Source organism: Primulina tabacum, chromosome 4 (assembly GCF_025594145.1).
Source record: "Primulina tabacum isolate GXHZ01 chromosome 4, ASM2559414v2, whole genome shotgun sequence".
NCBI classification, from domain to species: Eukaryota; Viridiplantae; Streptophyta; class Magnoliopsida; order Lamiales; family Gesneriaceae; genus Primulina; species Primulina tabacum.
In genome coordinates this window covers 47,175,337-47,196,027 of record NC_134553.1, presented here as the reverse complement: position 1 = coordinate 47,196,027, position 20,691 = coordinate 47,175,337, and the positions used below count along the sequence as shown (strand labels likewise).

The 20,691-nt window shown below is 35.3% G+C and overlaps 2 protein-coding genes across 5 annotated transcripts; one reads left to right on the top strand and one right to left on the bottom strand.

Moving 5' to 3' along the window:
• The first annotated feature begins 4,142 nt into the window (after positions 1-4,142).
• LOC142543531 (squamosa promoter-binding-like protein 6) lies at positions 4,143-7,222 on the top strand. Of its 4 annotated transcripts, none has more exons than XM_075650849.1 (4): positions 4,143-4,209; positions 4,965-5,628; positions 5,753-5,856; positions 6,358-7,222. In XM_075650849.1, the coding sequence occupies exons 2-4, from the start codon at positions 5,135-5,137 to the stop codon at positions 6,948-6,950; spliced, it is 1,191 nt and encodes a 396-aa protein (XP_075506964.1). In that variant the 5' UTR covers positions 4,143-4,209; positions 4,965-5,134; the 3' UTR covers positions 6,951-7,222. The 4 variants fall into 4 exon arrangements, with proteins under 4 accessions (XP_075506964.1, XP_075506963.1, XP_075506961.1 ...); XM_075650848.1 differs by having other exon boundaries at positions 4,152-4,209; positions 4,909-5,628; XM_075650846.1 differs by having other exon boundaries at positions 4,153-4,209; positions 4,409-5,628.
• Positions 7,223-10,495: 3,273 nt separating this feature from the next.
• On the bottom strand, positions 10,496-12,891 carry LOC142543530 (folate synthesis bifunctional protein, mitochondrial-like). The gene is made up of 3 exons (XM_075650845.1): positions 12,847-12,891; positions 12,561-12,646; positions 10,496-12,309 (listed from the first exon to the last, which is right to left on the bottom strand). Exons 2-3 carry the CDS (start codon positions 12,625-12,627, stop codon positions 10,844-10,846), a joined length of 1,533 nt encoding a protein of 510 aa, XP_075506960.1. The 5' UTR covers positions 12,628-12,646; positions 12,847-12,891; the 3' UTR covers positions 10,496-10,843.
• Positions 12,892-20,691: the final 7,800 nt, after the last annotated feature.

Genomic DNA, 20,691 nt, shown 5'->3' with positions numbered 1-20,691 from the left:
GGGCTGATCAGAAAAGACGACCCGTGGAATTTGAAGTTGGAGAAAAGGCATATGTAGAAGTGTCACCCATGAAGGGTGTAATCCGATTCAATAAGGCTGGGAAACTGAATCCCAGATACGTCGGACCACTTGAAATTCTTGAGAAAGTGGGAACACTTGCTTATAGATTAGCACTTCCACCCGATATGTCAAGAATTCACAATGTATTCCACGTTTCGCAGCTGAGGAGATATATTTCCGATCCTAGTCATATTCTTGAAGCTGGACCACTGTTGGTTGAGGGCAATCTAAATGAAGAGCTGAAATATGAAGAAATTCCGATTCGAATTGTGGATAACAAAGACCAAGTACTGAGGCGACGAACTATTCCATATGTCAAAGTACAATGTACCAATCACACCGAAAGAGAAGCTACTTGGGAGTTGGAAGAAAAGATGCGAGAACAATACCATTATCTCTTTGAAGATCATGCATAGCCAAGTTTCGAGGACGAAACTTCTCATAAGGAGGGAGGGATGTGAGAACCTGAAATTCCAGCAGTAGCAGCAGCTAGCAAATTTCAGCAGAAGATAAAAATTCCAGCAGAAGCTAATATTTCAGAAGCTGGTATTTTTCCAGCAGATTAGATCCAGCAGCAGCAGCACGAAAATTCCAGCAGACAGTTACTAATTCAGCCATGACTTGTAACTGAAGCATTTAAAACGGAATAAAGATTGTTAATGACAGATTATGGCCATTAATTGGGAGGCTAACAGTCAGAATTTTGCCTATATATAACACTCTCAAACCTCTGAAATGGGTTACACAAATCTTGAGATTATCACTTGAATTTTCGAGCTAAGAAAGTGCTGATTTTCGAGCAGCAGAAACCAGTAGCAAGAAGAAGCAGATTTCAAACTTCAACCAAAACACTTTTAGCAAATTACAGTAAGTGGGCTTATGTATAAATATCTTGAAACCCGTTTGATGATTTCTGTTTTAAAGCAAAAGTATATTCTTGATTTCTGATATCTGATTTTGAAGCACTGAAACTTAGTGAACTAATGGTAGGAATATATATTCTGAACATTACTGATTACTGATTACTGGCCTCACCCCTTAGAGGAGAGAACATATAGGGGACTGATATCAGTTTAGTCATGAAATTCACGAACGTGCTCAGTGCTTACTTGTTAAACTTCTGATTCCTGATTACTGAATACTGATTACTGATTTCCGAATACTGAATACTGATTTCTGTTATGAAAATGAGAATTTCTGTATATCATTCGTATTACTGTTTCTGTATGAAAATGATTTCGAAAACTGGGAGTTATTCCCGCCCTCGCTTACTGAGTGACAATCATATCACTCACCTACCAAACTCATCTCAGATAAGAACGATGAAGAGTTGTTAGAGGAAGAGGAGCAACTTCAGTTTTGGGGCTGGTGATGAAGATCGTTGTTCTTAGTTCTGATTTATATTCCGCTGCATCTGTTCAGACATTGTATTTTCTGGTTTTACATTTCCGCTGTAAAACATTTATCATTGAGTTTATATCAGATAATGATTATTATGAATAAAAGACTGGTTTCTGAATTTTGTACTTCTAAGGCTTATTGTTTTCGAATGTAAATTTGAGAGCAACGCCGGTGTCAACCAACCCCCGTCCCGGGGCGTGACATATATTTCTCATTCCCTCCATTCATTGTTTGAGTATCATACCCATGGGAATATATATCATTAAAACTCAACAAATTTCTTTTCGATTGTGGTGAATATAAAGCATCATTGATCAAAAATTTTGTACCATTAGGTAACAAAAATTGTGCTTTACCACATCCTTTAATCAAGTCTACAGGACCAGATATTGTATTCACCATTGTTTTTGTTGGTTTTAGTTCCAAGAAATATCTTTTACCTCGGAGGATAGTGTGCGTTGTACTACTATCGGATATGCAAACTTCAGCTTTGTTCATAGCATTTTCCATGTTTGAACTTCAAAAAAAATATGCAATGAAATAAAATTACTGACAATACATTTATAAAAATAAAATACAATACAATACATATGTAAAAAAATATATCACACGATAAAACATTATCATACAGGTACATAAAATATTTTACATATTTATTCCACCAGCAAATTGATCATTGTCTGAGAAATCAATCAGAAAATCTTCAGCATCAAATTGAGCTGAATCACACAAAGGTTCACTCTGTTCAGTGAAGTTGGTCTCCTTTTCTTTCCCCTTTATTGATTATTTATAAAGTTTACAAAGGTGCTCAGGGGCTCGACAAATACGGGACCAATGTCCTGGAGTACCACATCTGAAACAAGAACTTTCAAATCTTTTTGAGTGATTCTCATTAACACTCATATTTTCATTATGCCTTTTATGTGGATGGTTTGGGACACTCTTTTGAGATGAGTTATGGAAGTAACTATCTCGATTATTTTCAAAACCACGGCCGCGTCCACGGCCACAACCACTTCCACGTCCACGTTCACGACCTCGATTTCGTCCTCGACCAAAATCTTGTCTATAACTTTGATTTTGGTTTCCAGATTTAAATTCATTTTTGTTTACGACATTTACTTCAGGAAATGCCGTTGAAACAGTGGATCGTGCCTGATGATTTCTCATTAACAGCTCATTATTCTTTTCCGCCACAAGGAGACAGGCGATAAGTTCAGAATATCTCGAAAATCCACGCACTCTATATTGTTGTTGTAGAGTTATATTCGATGCGTGAAAAGTGGAAAATGTTTTTTTAAGCATTTCCAATTCAGTAATCTCATGCCCACAAAATTTCAATTGCGAGATTATTCTATACATCGCCGAGTTGTAGTCACTGACTTTTTTAAAATCTTGGAATCTCAACGTATTCCATTCATCTCGGGCGGTCGGAAGTATAACTTCCCTTATATGTTCGAATCTTTCTTTTAATCCCTTCCACAAAGCCATGGGATCTTTTTCAATTAGATATTCACATTTCAATCCATCGTCGAGATGTCGACGCAAAAATATCATGGCTTTTGCCTTTTCTTGTGATGTCGATATGTCATTTTCTTTTATGGTCTCACTTAGACCCAATGACTCAATATGCATTTCTACATCGAGAGTCCATGGCATATAATTTTTCCCCGTAATATCAAGAGCAATAAATTCGAGCTTTGTCAAGTTTGACATGGTGGTACTAAAAAAATTACGATACATTTTATTAGTTAATGAATATTGCAATACAAAGTAATGGAAAAACAACAAGTACAAGCATTCGTAAAAATAAAGACAACACACGAGGAAGATATTCTCCGATAAATACAAGACTCGTGAGTATGATAACCAAAATAATTAAAAATAACCTTGAGAAAGTCATCTTCTTTTTTCTTCGAAAATTTGATGAAGAATAATTGTTTAGAGAAGAATAGAAAGTTGGAGTGATTGAGTGTGTTTGTGAGATCATATTTATAGGGCAAAAACTAGCCGTTTTGTTACCGTTTATGACCGTTGGTGTACAAAAAAATAAATGTATGTATTTGTATAATTTTATGGTAATAATATGATGTATATAATATTAGTCATGTTTAAATAATTATGTATATCATATCACATTATTATAATGCAGTGTCACAACTTATTTTGTTTAAAAACCTTATAGGATTTTATACTTGTCGTATCCCTTACTGGGAGTGTGGGATGTCGTCTTAACATCCTCCCAGGATTTATAACAAGTTTTTGAAAAATTTATTTTTATTATTTCTGAATAACATTATATTATATATTAAATAGATACATAATAATAAATAAACAGTAAAATAAATATTATTACTTTTGTTACCTTTTTCTTCTGTTTTGGAGCTTGGAAAAATATGGAGGACTTTTAGAGCTTCATGGTGATAACGTGTTGTGAAAAAGTAAAAATTTATGGTAAAAAATAAAAATCTCAAACTCTCAAAATTTATCAAACTACACACTTTATAAAATTTTTCTCTCTACTCACTTGTGATTTTCGAGAGATCTAATTATAGAAATAAATTCATCAACCTACATCATCACACACTAATTTTCAATATTTACAACTCTTATTTTCAACATTCAAATATTCAACACACATTTTAAATATTATTTTTCAACGAAAATATATTTTTCCTAAGTAAATGATTTCACTGTATATTACCTGATCGTGCCACTCTCTTTCTTCCATCTCTTCCCAGCTCTGAGGTAAGCTTTGAAGACTCTCCGCCTTCGTCTTTTTCATCGCTTATGATCCAATCTGACACATTTACACAATTACACACTAGTTTTTTTCTGGTTTATTCCCAGTTATAAGTCGTTATTTACCTTTCAAGATTCGATCTTTGGCTGTAACTTGCCATTTTTATGTTTGTTTTATAGCTTTTTTTTTATCAATTTTCTCTAGGGGAAAATCTTACTATTGCTTTTGTTGGTTTTCTGATGCAAGCGCAAGGTTCTTCCTGATAGTTTGAACAAGTTTATTTGCAGTTTGAGGTGGGAAAAATCTGGTTGTTCGATGAGAGGAAAAGATAAAGATTACATAAATCAAGAGCTGCCTAAATGATTTCTTGGGGTGCTTGTAGCAACTTGACTTTCTTGATTTGGGGTTGGGTTGGGATCTGTCAGAGTGTAGAGAAAAGATTGAACTTGTTGAGTAGGGATTTGGGAATTAGAGCTCCTTGGTGTTAATATGAGAGGCTTGGAAGAGGAGAATTAATATATTGGGAGTATGAAACTTGGAATTTTTTTCCGCTGATGTGTTTGTTATCAGTTTTTGTAGGTGGGAATTAAAATAATAAGATTTTCTTGAATTATCATGTCATATATATCGTCCATTGTTTTCGTAAAATAAGGATAAGTATCTGATGTGAAGGCATTCATTTCATGTTTTTTACTGGTGTCCAGAAAGTAATCATCGTCTCCAGGGTTAAGCTCGGCATTGGGCTTTTTTATTCATTCAGGCATCATAAAAAACTGCTTCATAGCTTAAAAAACCTCGTTAAGCTATGGTATTGAGGTGAAGGGCCTGCACGTTGTGCAGATTGACGATGCTCGTGTGAGGAGTGGAAATCGGTTAAAAAGATGGAGCACTGAACCTCTTTGTATTCCGGTTAGGAATAGAGCTGAGAGCATGGAATTTGTCAAACCTATTTTGCCTGACATCATGAGAAAATTAGATCTTAGTGACGAAAGTGTAGAAAATTTAGGATATTTTACAGATGATAGTACTACCAAATCCTTTGTGTCTACTTCTACCAACACATTGACTTCTTTCGGGGGATTCGGCTCCAGATTCTCAACTTCTGCTACGAAAGCCGATAATCAAAACTTGGTACTTGCAAGTTTTATGAATGACAATGTGGGTGCTCGAAAAGATAGAAACACTTATCAATTTGATGTTGAAAACACCGTGTTGTGCTCTCTGGAGCATTCGGTGTCTGCGAAACGAGCTCGTACATCAAATTCACTATCTCTGATTCCCGTTTGCCAAGTTCTCGAGTGTAACAAGGATTTGAGTTCTTCAAAGGATTACCACAAAAGGCACAAAGTTTGTGATTTTCACTCGAAATCTTCTGTTGTTATTGTTGATGGTATCCAGCAGAGATTTTGTCAGCAATGCAGTAGGTGGAGACTCTTCTCTCTTTTGTTTAGCTCAAACTTTGATGCTAAATACACCTTTTCTTTCTGACTGTGACAAGTTGATCCCAGATTTTTCTTGTAGAATCTGAAGTAACATTTGAATTTTCAGGTTTCATTTGCTTCGAGAGTTTGATGAAGGTAAACGCAGTTGTCGCAAACGCCTCGCAGGACACAATGAACGTCGGCGAAAGCCTCAATTGGACTCTCACTTGGGTATGCTGCACGTTTATACTTTTCTATCTATTTCTTTCTACGTTCTAAACATTCAAAAATCATCATGTAGTAATCCGTATATTTCAACAGGAAAGAAATAGGGGAGGTTAATATATGTTCTAGAGGTTAATATGCATGAAAATAATCAAAGCCGTCCGGTATAATCAAAATTTTGTTTAACGAATCAATTTGTGACTGGTAGCTTTGCAAATAAAGGATATGAGTAGACATTTGCTAATGATAGGAAATTAAACAAGTACACATTAAAGGGCTCGAGTAAGCATTTACTATTGATAGGAAATGATGCGAGTAGACCTGGTCGTACAATATCTTGTGCTCTTATGACCACGGTTATGGCCCTGTGTCACTCTTTAAATACAGATTCTTATTCATTTTTGTGGTTAATTGTGTTTTTTGGAAGTAGAAAAAGTAAAAATCGGAGTCTCAAAATTTATAATCTTTCTATGTAAGGAGTGTTGGTCTTAGTTGTTTGTTATGCAGGTTCTTCGTATCTTGCAACGGATTTATCAAGAAAACCATTTCTTTTTCCAAATTTCCTTCAAGTTGGCTTCTTTGGTAGTGAGCCTATGAACCACAAATTTGATCTTCCACTTGCAAACTCTCTTCTCCATAAGAATGTGCCATTCTCAGTTCAAGAAGTATCTGCGGAGTCAAACTCCAGCAGCGCTCTCTCTCTTCTGTCATCTCAATCACAGAACTTATCGAGCAATTCAGCAGACGTATCCGTGAATCATCCTCGAATTTTCCTAGATAATCAACATTCAACCCTTCATATTAACAAGGATTCGGCTGAATCCTTCAGCAATAGCACATTAAAGAGTTTTACATCCAGTGTTTTCAAGTCATCTAATGGAGTTGACCAAGAAATTTTCCCTGGGGTTCTGGATGCTCGTGTCTCTATCGGTTTAGATACTCGACAAGATATACTTATGCAAGAATCAAAAGCTCCTGAAGGTGCAAACACTGTTGATTTACTTCAATTGTCATTTCATCTGCAAAGAGTAGAACATCAGAGATATTCGACCCAAGTGAATCTCAAAAACGGTCACTTCCGCCACACTGCGACCACTTGAACAGGACCAATGCGGCAATGCGCCGGAATCAAGCGGCTATTCTTCTGACATTCGAAAGTCAGGTGTCATTGAATTTTATTAACATCATAAATTCTTCAGCATCTTTTGTGTTATGATCCTATTCATGTTTGTACATTATTATTATTATTATTTTCCTTGATTTGGCATGTTCCCTAAGAGAGACAATCTCTTTGAACTAACTTCAAGTGGGATTATTAAAAAATTGATTAAAGTGTGAGATAATATTCTTTGATGAAGTTGTGTTACTTTTATTCATGAGTGTGACTTTATTAGTCATAAAGTTTAAGGTGTGCACTATCTTGAATATTAAAAGTTATCTTTAATGAATGAGTTTAGTTGTGTAGTTGTAGGAATTTGGCACATGATTTGACCTGTTTGGTAAGCTACTGGAGCATGACTTGTGTGTTGATTATTTTTCTTCAATAATAAATTCATTATGTTTGGTAAATGAGAAAGTTAGATTAGAGTGGTCAGCTTGGATATAGAAATGATCATAAAAAGTATTTTATTTTTATTTTTACTAACATAAAAGTGAAATGATTCTTTTTTAAAAAAAAAAGGAAAGAAGAAGAAGACATTAATCCTGAACATAACAAATAGAAAAGTAATAGAGAAGACAATTGTTCTCTACATTTGCTAAATATTGTCTTAAAATTCAAACATGATATCTTCCGACGTCTCGTTTGAAATAGTCGAAGCATATTTTAGAACTTAAGATGTAAACTAAGCAACATCCGATGTGTGTGTTACGTAACTTTTCTTTTTGGCAAAAACTTGTGTGAAACGGTCTCACACGGGTCGTAATTTGTGAGACGGGTCTCTTATTTAAATCATCCATGAAAAAGTATTATTTTTTATGCTAAGAGTATTACTTTTTATTGTGAATATCGGTAGGGTTGACCCGTCTCACGGATAAAGATTCGTGAGACCGTCTCACAAGAAACCTTCTCTTTGTTTTTTGGAAGATAGATTTTGAAACTTATGTGAGAAACCTAGGTATTCTGAGTGGTGTGAGGCTATGTAGTACATAATTTTGGAAAATTGTCTCCTATTTTACGTGTTTGAATGCCACTTTTCAAGGGATTTATTCCAGCAAGATATGAAAAAAATGGCAAAATCCTAGATGAGATTATTTCTTGGTAGAAACAGAATTAATTATTCCAGCAAAATATGCAAAAACGGGCCACTTCCAGTCTGGTTTTTCGAACTCATTCTCTATTGGTTCGATCATATCCATAGGGAAATAGTCTGGTGTTCAAAATCATACTCGATTGGTTAAATCGTACCCTTTAGTCATCGTACAATTGTATACGGCAAAAACTTGTGTGAGACGGTTTCACGGGTCGTATTTTGTGAGACGGATCTCTTATTTGGGTCATCTATGAAGAAGTATTATTTTTTATACTAAGAGTATTACTTTTTATTGTGAATATCGGTAGGATTGACCCGTCTCACAGATAAAGATTCGTGAGACCGTCTCACAATAGACCTACTCATTGTATACAATGAGCTACATATGAAATGATTGAAATGATTTTTCGTATTGGACAACGTTAAAAATCAGAAGTGGCTCATACTAAATCATTGGATGAACATTCAGCGTAATGCCCAAGTGTGGGATCGAATAAATCCTCATACTTCAGCCTAAATTTTAAATTTAGAATAATAATTTTAATGTTTTCACAATTTTATTAAATTGACAATTTGTTACGTTCGCTTGATTTTTTGTAAGGGAGTCAATTTGAGTTGGTTCGGGTTGAGTTGATACATGATAATTTTAAAAAACTGATCGACCCGAACTTGAACCAACCTGAAAACTCCTAAAACCGAATGTGAATCCGACTAACTCGACTCAACTCGATTGACCCGACTCAACCTGATTTTGATTTTTTATAAAATAATAATTAAATAAAAAATTAAAAAAAATAATTCTAACACATAATAACAAAACCTCCCTTATATATGATTTAAATTTGAAACTTGATCGTAAAAAATTAGAAGTATATTTACTAAATCAGTTGTTTATAAAATAAATATTAAATGATGAAAATTTATGATTTAAATATACAATATTTTTTTCAAACATACAATATATAAAAATGTAGAAAATATTTATTAATTATATGTTTTGAAAAAGATTTACAATTTTTTGGTCAACCTGGCTAAATCGAACCCGGTTACTCTTTGGATCAGATATCGAGTTCAACTCGATCTGAACCCAAAAAAAACCCAACACATACGTGATTTTTCCGGACCGAACCAGATCAGGTTGGCAGGTCGAATCCTATTTTGACACACCTAGTTTTTGTCATATTGTTTGTTTGATGAAAAAAAATGACATGCAAAACCCTACACTATATTACTTAGAGCATCTCCAATCATGTGTTATGATCGTTGCTCCAATCCAGCACTATTTTTAAAGCTTGATTGGAGCAACACTAGAAACTGATCCACATGTGAGCTAGTTATGTAGCTGTGCCACAAATTTTTTTAAAAAATATTTTTGTTCAATTTTATTTTTTTATATTTTAATTAAATAATATTTTTTATTTTTAAAATTTTAAATAAATATTAGATTGATTTTCTTGAAAAATTTTAAATATTGATTATAAAAATTTTAATACTTTGAATTGAAATTATTTAAATATAAAAACATATAAATTTAACAAAAACTCAAAACTAAAATACTAGGGCATTAAAAAAAGTAAAAATTACGGGCGACAAACAACAAATACAAGATTTCAAAACTTTCTCGGTCATAAAAAAATAATTAATATTGAAACAAAAGAGAATATTTTATTGTAGTACAAATGAGTCTGATATGATTTTTATGTAAGGATATAGCACAAAATGTAGTGCAATGTTTGGAGATGGCCTCGGCATCATGCTTTGACATCTTCCACTCAAATTGCACTTCTAAGATAATAGGCTATACATATTCAAAGTTCTGGTTTTTCAACGCTTTCAAAAAGCCCCTCTATCAAAATTTAAAATGGCATAATTTCCCTGTTTCTTATCTATCTATTGAACCTTGGATTAGAATGAACATGAACTTTTTTAATGACAAAAACTTGTGTAATACGATCGTCGTATTTTGTGAGACGGATCTCTTATTTGGGTCATCCATGAAAAAGTATTATTTTTTATGCTAAAAGCATTACTTTTTATTACGAATATCGGTAAGGTTGAACCGTCTCACAGATAAAGATTCGTAAGACCGTATCACAAGAGACCTACTCTTTTTTGAATGTGAGTATACAATTTGTATATTATGTCTTGTGCACTATTGTTCAGAAGGCAATTATATTAGGCCTACAAGTATCAAACAAAATGTGTATTTCCTCAAATTTACAATTCATCAAAGGTGAAGTCTATAAGACATTGTTTGGTGGACATGATGATATATTATCATCCTTGCATCATCTCGTGTTTAGCTCAAATTTCGAAATAATTGAAGTAAAAAAATAGTTATATTATCCAATTATCATCTCATCATTCATGCATCCCACGAATCAACCGTATCTAACAGTATCAAGGCTTGCTTGATTGCCAAAAAGAAACTAACAAAACAATACAAAGGCAACCATCTTTCTTGGACTTCTTAGCTAGACATTATCATGGTTGGTTCTTTCTCAAGTTTCTTCGTTCAAGACATCCCAAAAGGAATGGATCCAATGATTCAATAAATCAAATAGAGGTGTGGTATCCGATGCGACGAAAAATTTGTAACTTTAGAATCTATCTCATGGTAAATGAAATGAGTGACCGACACCAAAGTTGATTTTGAAGAGTTTCTCACCCCGCTTTAGGTCTGCCTCAAAACACACATACAATTGGAGGCGTGGGGGTTTAAAGAGACCAAACAAATGATTTCATGGAAATTTTCTTCTATGCAGCATTGCATCACAGAGCTTGACAGCATCACAATTATATCCAACATTGTGTACTCTCACAATATTTGCACCACTTAGAATCCCGGCAGTGATGGCCGCAACAGTAGCTGGATCTCTTTGTGCTGCTTCGGGTCGAGAACATATTTCACCTAAGAATCTCTTCCTCGAAGGCCCTATCAACATAGGAGCCCGAGACAACGCCAAGCTCCGCCGAGCAATCTCAGACCGAATAGTTGGCAATCCGTTAAGAATATCAATATTTTGTCCTGTGTCTTTTGAGAATCCGATCCCAGGATCTATAATCATTCTCCAAGCTGGGATACCAGATAACTCGGCGTCTCTAGCATGTGTGTACAACTCAGATGCAACTTCCGCACAAACGTTGTCATATTTCAAGTTCTCCTGATTCTGCATGGTAGATGGATCGCCTCTCATGTGCATTAAAATATACGGGACTTTGAGCGCCGCAACAACGTTATGCATATGCGAGTCTAAATTTCCCCCTGATACATCATTAATAAGGTGAGCCCCCATGCTCACAGATTCTGCAGCAACCTGTGAATAAAACGTGTCGACAGAAATGAGCTTTCCTTCCATTTCCGGCAAGTTCTTGATGATTTCCAAGAAAGGCATCAGTCTATCGAGTTCTTGTTCGGGGGATAGCTTAGTTGCCATTGGTCGTGTAGATTGTGCACCTATATCAATGATATCCGCCCCTTCTGACAGCATTAAACGAACGTGAGAAACGAGCGATGTTTCTGATAAAAACCTCCCCCCGTCACTAAAACTATCGGGAGTCACGTTAAGAATACCCATGACAGAGGTTCTTGATGACCAGTTCCACAACTTACTTGCAATAGGTAACACCCTTTTCATCTCATCTTTTCCGATGAGCAATTCACCACCTAGTTTCTCCCACGCACCAAATAGTCCATCAGGACTTCCTGAAAACAAATCCCACGATTTAATTGTATCATTATCTATGTCGGATCCCAAAAGATCAATTAAGGGACCCATCACAAAAGGTCGCTCCCAAATTCTTTCGTGGGGAATAACAAGAGTATCAGTATTTACCCTTTGGCTACCATAAAATAAGATATCTAAGTCAATTGGTCGTGGACCGTACCTAATTCCATTAACACGGCCCATGTCCCGTTCAATTTCCTTCAGAATTCCTAAGAGTTTATGTGGCACAAGTTTCGTCATTCCTCTAATAGCGGAATTGAGAAAGTGGGGTTGATCAGTCACATAAGCAGGTTCGGTCTCATATAAGCAACCATGTCTTGTGATATGTATACCAGATTTCCTCATCCGTTGCAAAGCTTCATCAAAATTATGAAGTCTATCACCCACATTACTTCCCAAAGCTATTACAACTTCCTGTTCTTCGGAGTGAACTTCCACTGAATTATCATGAAAGAAACAAGAAAGACGCAAGCTAGCTGCTGCAAAGGAGACCGGAAGTTATCAACAAACTAAACTATCCATACAAACAAGATTAATTGACCAATCCGAATAACAAGCCCAGCTCAAAATTGCAGACTGGTGAATTACAAATATTACTCATGTTGAAGCAACACAAACTTGATTATGCAAACGACATAAAAAAAAAACATGTGAGAAACACAACATTGGTTGAATTCACCACACTTAATTATTTAAGGAAAAATGCCTTCAAAAAGTTTAAAGACACCACCTTTAGATGTCTTCTTAGCAGCTCTGACGCCACAGTCAGCCAACATCAACTTCTTGAAAATATTCATTTCAAGAATCACCGAATCGCTGTAAATAATTCAATAATTCAGCAGCTCCATCATAAATTTTGTATTATTCAAATTGAAATATGCAGACAAACGAAATCTAAAAAAGAATGCCAGTACTTGAATCTTTCTATAAATTCAAAACAGAATAACGAACAACCCATAAATTTACCACATTCATGCCACTAATTAATGCAACGGTTCAAAAAACAAGGGGCTTACCGGACCAAGGAGGGGAATTAGCCGAGTAAGCACGTCTGTATGTCTTTTCTTTGTATGTCTGTATGTCTAATTAATACAACGTCTGTATGTCTTTTCTTTGTTGTGGATTAAATCTCCAAAGTCGGAAAATTTGAAGCCAAAAATCAAACGAAATTGGCAGATGGGGTGTGGAGTGGAATGGACGAGGGTACAAATTGAGATGAGGGGTGTGTATATAATCAACGGTCCGGATATGCTGTTTAATGTTGCAGAAAAATGATTATAATTAAATATAGAGAACAATTTATTTTGATACATAAATTGATAAATTGAAATACAAACTAGTGTAAATAATTTAATTGGTACATAAATTATTTATAAATTGAAAAGTCGGTACACGACCAAACTAAGAGCCTTAAATCCAATTATCATTAATAAATTCAATCAAGTATAAACTTTAATTTTCAAAATTATTTAATTTATTTATTGATTAATTTTTTTAAAAAAATATTTATATAAAATTATGTTATAATGAATAATTATTCAACTAATCTTTTTAATCATAGTGACAAAAATATAATAACTGCCGGTCATTTGAGTTCAGATGTATTGTTTCAAACGATTGAAGCAAAAAAAATAATCATCATTTTAGTTTTTCAAAAATTATTATTGGTCCGCTGAAATTCTGAAAAATACTTAACAAGAAAAAAGTAGGTCTCTTGTGAGACAGTCTCACGAATCTTTATATGTGAGACGGGTCAACCCTACCGATATTCACAATAAAAAGTAATACTCTTGGTATAAAAAGTAATATTTTTTCATGGATGACCCAAATAAGATATTCATCTCACAAAATACGACCCGTGAGACCGTCTCATACAAGTTTTTGCCACAAGAAAATGACATTTCCCGAATTTCATGAAATGTAATTAACCTGGTGGACTGCGATCTTTATTTTGAAAAAAACCCATAAGAATTGATAAAATATCATGAAAATGATCTTTAAAAAATGTAATTTTTACTTGTTTTAAATTCAGCTTTTTTTTACATACAAAAAAGTAGCCTACAAAAAAAAAAAAAAAAAAAAAAAAAAAAAAAAAAAAAAACTAACTATATTTAATTTGCAAGTACTGGTTAATTGTATAGTACCCACCTGAAAAATCTAAAAGATACAAGATCTTAAAAAATATTAATAGGTTAATATATCCTCTATTTTTATAATTTAAAAAAAAAAATCGAGCACACCATTGTATTAAAAAAAACTCGAGCATATTTACTTAATTTGTGAGGGATTGTGCTTGATTTTTTTAAATACAATTAAATTTTATATATGGGGTTTTTCATGTTTTTAAAACTTTTATAGGAGGTGGTTGTGTAATTTGGATCTATTATCTAATATCTATATAAAATCATGAATCAAAATCTGAATTATATTTCTACTACTTTTGTGTTTTTGATTTTTTTTAATTCTCGATATTACCCATTATTGGTCTTAAGTCCTTTGGTGTTACGGATAATTTCAAACCAACTCATCGTATTCTAGTAGTAAGTATATGTTCATAATTTTTCATAATATTTATTGTTTGGATTTAATGTTATATTGTATTTTTAATTTGAATTAATGTTATATTGTATTTATTGTAATGCTTATATCTTTTTCTTTGGGTGCATACGATGGAATAACCGAATGCTAGCAAATCAAACGATTAGATGAGAGTCAAATGTCATTATAATCAAATAAATTATAGAACGTGAAACTATGTGTGAACGTTAGTTCATCTTATATTGTGCATAAAATATTTTTTTATATAAATAAATACAAAATACATAGTTTACTAGGACGTGAAATTGTGTGTGAACGTTAGTGTTTCTTATACTATGTGTATGAATAACAATAGAGTAAAAATATATTTTTTTTATATAAATTAATATTAAATAATTGGTTTACTAATCATTAAAGTTAAATAATAATTATACAAACTTAATAATTTTATCAACCTAATATTACTCAATTTTTATTAGCTAAAGATAAACATTTTCGAATCCATGAACGATGTAACATGCAATTTTTCCACCAAAGCAAATATTCTGTCTAATATTCTACTCTCATAATTATTTTTTCCTCCCCTCAATTAATCATACATGAATACATATATAATTTCCATCATTTATAAATCCTCTTAAATATTTTTTCATAATTACTAACACTAAATATAATTACATAATTTATATTATATATATTATTATTAATTAATTACTAAAACTAAATATAATTACTTAATTTATATTATTCAAAATCTATTTATATATATTATTAATTCGTTTTAATTATCATTATTATTATCTTGATATTTTATTTTTATTTAAAAAAAGCTTATTATTTTCTAGAAAATATATACACACTTGCGTTACAAACCAAAGAAATATTTTTTAAATAGATCAAATTTGAACAGAGAAAAACAAAAAAATATCAATTAAAAAATTAGAAATTAAATGATAAAAAATTAATATAGAATAATTTTTTTCATTCATAACTAAATATTTGTTTGAAGCATTATTATTTATTCATTGGTTTTGAGTTCTCGAACTTTTTTTATTAAATATGTTTTATTCAAAGTTGGATTGATTATATGTTTTTTCTTATTTCGAAAATTACACATGTAAATGAATGCATGTATTTACTAAAATACGATCCGATTCAAATTTAAATCTGCAAATTTTCATTCAAGAATTATCCACTTTGCTCCAATCTCATCCAACCAGATTCTTCGTTGCATTGCTTGAATTAGGACGAAACGTAATGCTTTATTTTGTAAATTAATGACTTGTACGTCCCGAGGCATCTGCATCTTCCTGTGACACCTCTCGAATACTATTACATATATTCAAGTCCGTTTGTCCGAATATCAGTGTATCATCCGCAAAGAAGAGATGCCTGATTGCTCGCCCGCCATATCTGCTCCGTCCTTGTATTTTTTTTTAATAATAACTGAATATATATTGGATAAATTACAAGTTTGAAGTTATTCATAAATATAATTGTATGCAAAAAAATGTATAAGAAATTATATTCATCTGTATTTCCGCAATTAAATAAATTATTTAAAAACTTCGCAACATAGAAGTTGAAAAAACCCACAAATGGATTTCTTCATGCAATGCAATAAACTTTTTGTACTCTTAGTAGAAAGAAACTATAACCGCGTATGCCCAGTGTTTTTGTACCGACTTTGAAATTTACTGATGTAACCCGGGCGAAACGGACGAGTCGGGTCAGGAACTCTGCCGGGTAAACTATCAAGATATTGAAGGAAATAGGAGTTAGACGCTGGACTTGGATTGTAACTTCTCGAGCTCCTTGAAGGATCTGTGAACAAGAAAATAACCACGTGAATTGGCGCCGGAGGGGAGTCCGGCGTGGCCACTCCGATGCTTAAGTCAGCAGGGTACTCAAGCAATAAAACCAATGTAGCCAAGTGATGGCTGTGATGATTGGTGTGTAGTAAATGAGAGTATTAAATGTGAATTAATATCTGAAAGATAGTAAATGCAAGTAAAGAACCTGATATTTATAGTAGAGGATACAATGATGACCTCATTTTTCGTGTGAGAGCATTAATTATAATAGGGTGGTCGATTGTACCTTATTGTTCTGACATGTCAAATCGCACACTTGTCACATCCAGGCCACTTGATTTATTGGCCACTTGTAATAATGTCAGAGATAAATCGGCTATAAACATTGTTTATCGGCGGCATTAAATACTTCACTCATATCGAAGTGGTCAGGGTGAGGTATTCCTCGGGATTCCTTATAAGAACATAAGTGTATAACTTCTCAGGGAGGTTATGTTTCGGGTGCTCTCGTGGCCTGGCCTCTGATTGACCGGCCCTTCCGTGGGTTCTTCCAGCCATCCTCTCGTTATCCCGGGTAATTTCATGACTCGGGTGCCGATCCATCCGAGTACTTTATTGGTATGGTCAGAACCTTTTATTCTCCTGACCCGGGCACTAACCATGGATATTATCCATGACCCGGGAAGTCCCAGGGTTTATCTATGACCCGGGATATCTCGGGGCATCATCACTCCTTCCTTAATTAGTCGGGCTAGAGTCCACTCGCTGTCCCGATTAGTCTCGTGTGCCCGATCAGGAAAATTGTTTGCTTACTCGCTTATTATTATTATTTTTTTAGGCTGATCGTAGTATATGGACACGTGGATTATAGCTGACACAGGCCGTAGGATTTGTCAGAGACTCTTCCTTTTCCAAGAAAATGAATCATTATGACGCATTGATTCCTGGACCTGTCTTTTCGAATATCTTCTCGCCTGTATGAATATCTTTGCACTATTTCCGATGGAGATCTGAGCCGTTGGGTCCATTATGGATTAATGGTGTGGATTGGCTTCACTCTTCTATATATATAACAACCCTTCCTTTGTTCAATGACACCAACACACTTATCTTCTAAAGAATACAATTGCAGGTGCAAGCGGCTCCAAGACTCCTGATATGGCGGAAGAATTCATGAAAACAGCACGGGAGAAACGAAAACTGGAACTGGTGGATGAAGTCTTCCATAAAATTATCCACTACTGGGAAAAGCTTCAGAGATTGAAGTTTCTCTACGAGACTGGAGAAGCTAATACTCCTAGACTGGTGGTAAAGCTGAAGGAATATCGGGAACGCCTGCACGTTTCTGAGACAGCTGATCTCTTCAAGGACGATTATGTCTACGAGCTGATGCTCTACAAGGAAAGGAAAATTTTGACGGACATCGTCAAATCCGACAGCTTCCTCAAAACGTCTACTGGAGAAGTAAAGGGCTGGATGACCCTGTGGATGATGTTTGTAGAGGAAGCATATTATGATGTAGTCCGCAAGAATTTCTTTTTCTGAAGAAAAGTTATTTTTTTTTATATCTCCGTCACTTTCCCAGCACCCTTTTCGGAATAAAAATGCTTGTCCATTTCTAATTCTGTCGAGAATTTCAGTTTTACCAGATATTGTATTTGTATTAGGAACTGAATAAAATAAATATCCCTAACTGAGATGCCGGAAGCTGAAATTCCTCGTGCTATAAAATAAGATACTGGGGCCTCGAATTTCCCCGATTTTTAAGATAAGATGCCGGGACCTCAAACCTCCCGGGCTATAAGATGCCGGGGCCTCAAACCTCCCGGGCTATGATGTAGAATCATAATGACGCATGTATCAATATTAAATTCCTGCCGAAAAGCGTTCCATATTTCGAGATGGATAAGAATGATGCTTCGATAACCGTGAATGTCCTCTCGTCTACCTGATACCATTTACGAGGTGCATCCATTAAATGTCATGTGCCTATAAATAAGAGGATAGAAATGAAAGATGAATATCAGTTCAACATGTCTTCAAGTGACTCCACTAATTGCAGCAGCACACACGTCTTAGTAACCAACGCAATGCGTCCTCATCTGGAGGAATTGAAGAAGACGATTGAAGAATTAATCTGGGTGAAGGTCATGTCTACCTGGTACAAGGTTCAAGACCTGAATGATACCTATCGAAACGGTTTGGCTCCTACTCGAGCACAAAGAGCAAGAGCAAGGAAGTACACCCGAGACTTTGAAGTGGATAGAGTTACAGATCTGGCTACCGACCAGGTTCTGTTATGTCATCATTGGAAAAGATCTTAACTACTGAGTCCTTCATCAATCTTCGGATTCATGAATTGACCGACTGGCTAACTGAATGGCAAATTTCTGTATCTTCAATAATGGATAATGTAACAGTTCGCCGAATCTTTCTTTAATAATAAAAAATTATTAATTATCGTGTCTTATGTTTTTTTATCTCCTGCACACAAATAGGTACAAATAACCAATAAACAATAGTATCTTGGTCTCGAAATCAAATGTTGGGTCTTCGTACCATCCGGGCTTATAAGAATATACCGGGGTCTCACATTATTCGAGCCTGTAGATAGTGCCGGGACCTTGCGTTTCCCGGGCTAATATGCTTCGTTGGTTAGTGTAACCGGGCAATCCATAAGGATTATTATGATGCATGCTTATTTATGTCGACGAAAATCGTTTCATATTCCGAGGTTATAACACCTAGATATTCGTGTACGTCTTTTCGTCTACTCTGCTCTATTTTCAAGACTCATCCTGACCGTTTATGTATTCATTCAATGGTGGTGATCAACTTTCCTTTTGGGTAAATAGGAAGGCGCTTCGACTGCCTAGGGCCTCTTTACCTTCTTCAATATTAAATGTCACCTTCCTATAAATAAGACGATATGGATGAAATGAGTATTAGTTCATCATGTCGAGCTCAAGTGATTCCAGTGCCTGCAGCAGTACAGTCTCTTCCATTGGTGCACATAGCCAAATACCAGCCGAGCTACGTCCTTACGTGGAGAATCTAAAAAGGACTGTCGAAGAGTATATCGAAGTAAAGGTTATGTCCACTTGGTACAAGATCCAAGATATTACCATCGCTTACCAGAATGGCCTGGCTTTTACTCGTGCACAGAGAGCAGTGGCGAGGAAATATAGACGAGAGCTTGAAATAGCTCGAACTGCAGACCTAGCCACCGACTAAGCTCTGTTGCATGCTATGCTGTGGAAGGAGTGGCATTATTTGAACATGATTTCAACCGCCGAGTCCATCACCAATCTCTACTTTCAAGAGTTGACTGATTGGATGAATGAATGGCAAGATTATGTATCTTCTAGAATAGCTGTAATACGACGCCGACCATTTTTTTAATGAAAATTTTAACGTATCTTGCTACTTTATATCTTTTGTGAACAAGCCGGCATAGATTAAGAATCAATAAACAAGAAAACCATTAGCTATTAATTGATCGATGGGTCCTCGTACCACCCGCGCTTAAGATAATACGCCGAGGCTTCGTACCACCCGGGCTTAGGATAATATGCCGGGGCTTCGTACCACCCGGGCTTAGGATAATACGCCGGGGCTTCGTACCACCCGGGCTTAGAATAATATGCCGGGGCATCGCACCACCCGGTCTTAAGATAATACGCCGGGGCTTCGTACCACCCGGGCTTAGGATAATACGCCGGGGCTTCGTACCACCCGGGCTTAAAATAATATGCCGGGGCATCGCACCACCCGGGCTTAGATAATATGCTGGGGCTTCGCACCACTCGGGCTTAGGATAATATGCCGGGGCTTAGCCATCCCTGATCATTTAATGCGATGTCAGAACGACGCGTCCCCCTCTGACAAGCTGTCAAGAACTGTCCGTATTCCGAGCAAGTGAATGATTATGGTTCCTCGATTTGTGCACACGTCTTTTCAAATATCCCGCCCAATGATGCCGCTCAATTTCCGAGGCTGATCTGGTCCGTTCGATCTACTTTAGATCAACGATATAGATCACCCTCTTCCCCTATATATAGTATATGACTGGTTTTCAAAATTCACTTGCAAATTACCTTGTAGCGAAGCTCTGCCAAATTCTTCTCTCGAGCTTTTCCGTCACGCGGGTGTTATTTCTACGATCTTTCCGTTCATCGACAACCGGTCACCATCTCCATTTCTTCCTAGTAAGTCTCCTTTCCTCATTTACCCTTTTCATTATGTCAAACTCCACATCTTCCACGTCCGGAAAAAATGTCAGGGGCCGATCGGAGGATAACTCCCCGACCCCTTCTGAGACCTCTGTTCGCCTTGCAGTAGGCATTCTCATTCCCCATTCTCGACCCCTTAAAAAATCTAAAGCTTCTTCTTCTTGGCCTGCTGGTACCCAGGGCAAGGGAAAAGAGAAAGCCACAGGTCCCCCGTGGTTTTCCACTGTGACTTCTACCCTTCGCCCAAGTAGTATAGAGGAGTTGAAATCTTTGGGCT

Bases quoted from the DNA above. Each gene is read 5' to 3' on its own strand.
- LOC142543531 (XM_075650849.1), top strand. From the start codon at position 5,135: ATGGAATTTGTCAAACCTATTTTGCCTGACATCATGAGAAAATTAGAT. The intron at 5,629-5,752 runs GTGGAGACTCTT...TTGAATTTTCAG, and splicing joins TTTTGTCAGCAATGCAGTAG to GTTTCATTTGCTTCGAGAGT. The intron at 5,857-6,357 runs GTATGCTGCACG...TTTGTTATGCAG, and splicing joins TCAATTGGACTCTCACTTGG to GTTCTTCGTATCTTGCAACG.
- LOC142543530 (XM_075650845.1), bottom strand. From the start codon at position 12,627: ATGAATATTTTCAAGAAGTTGATGTTGGCTGACTGTGGCGTCAGAGCT. The intron at 12,310-12,560 runs GTGGTGTCTTTA...TCTCCTTTGCAG, and splicing joins TGCTAAGAAGACATCTAAAG to CAGCTAGCTTGCGTCTTTCT.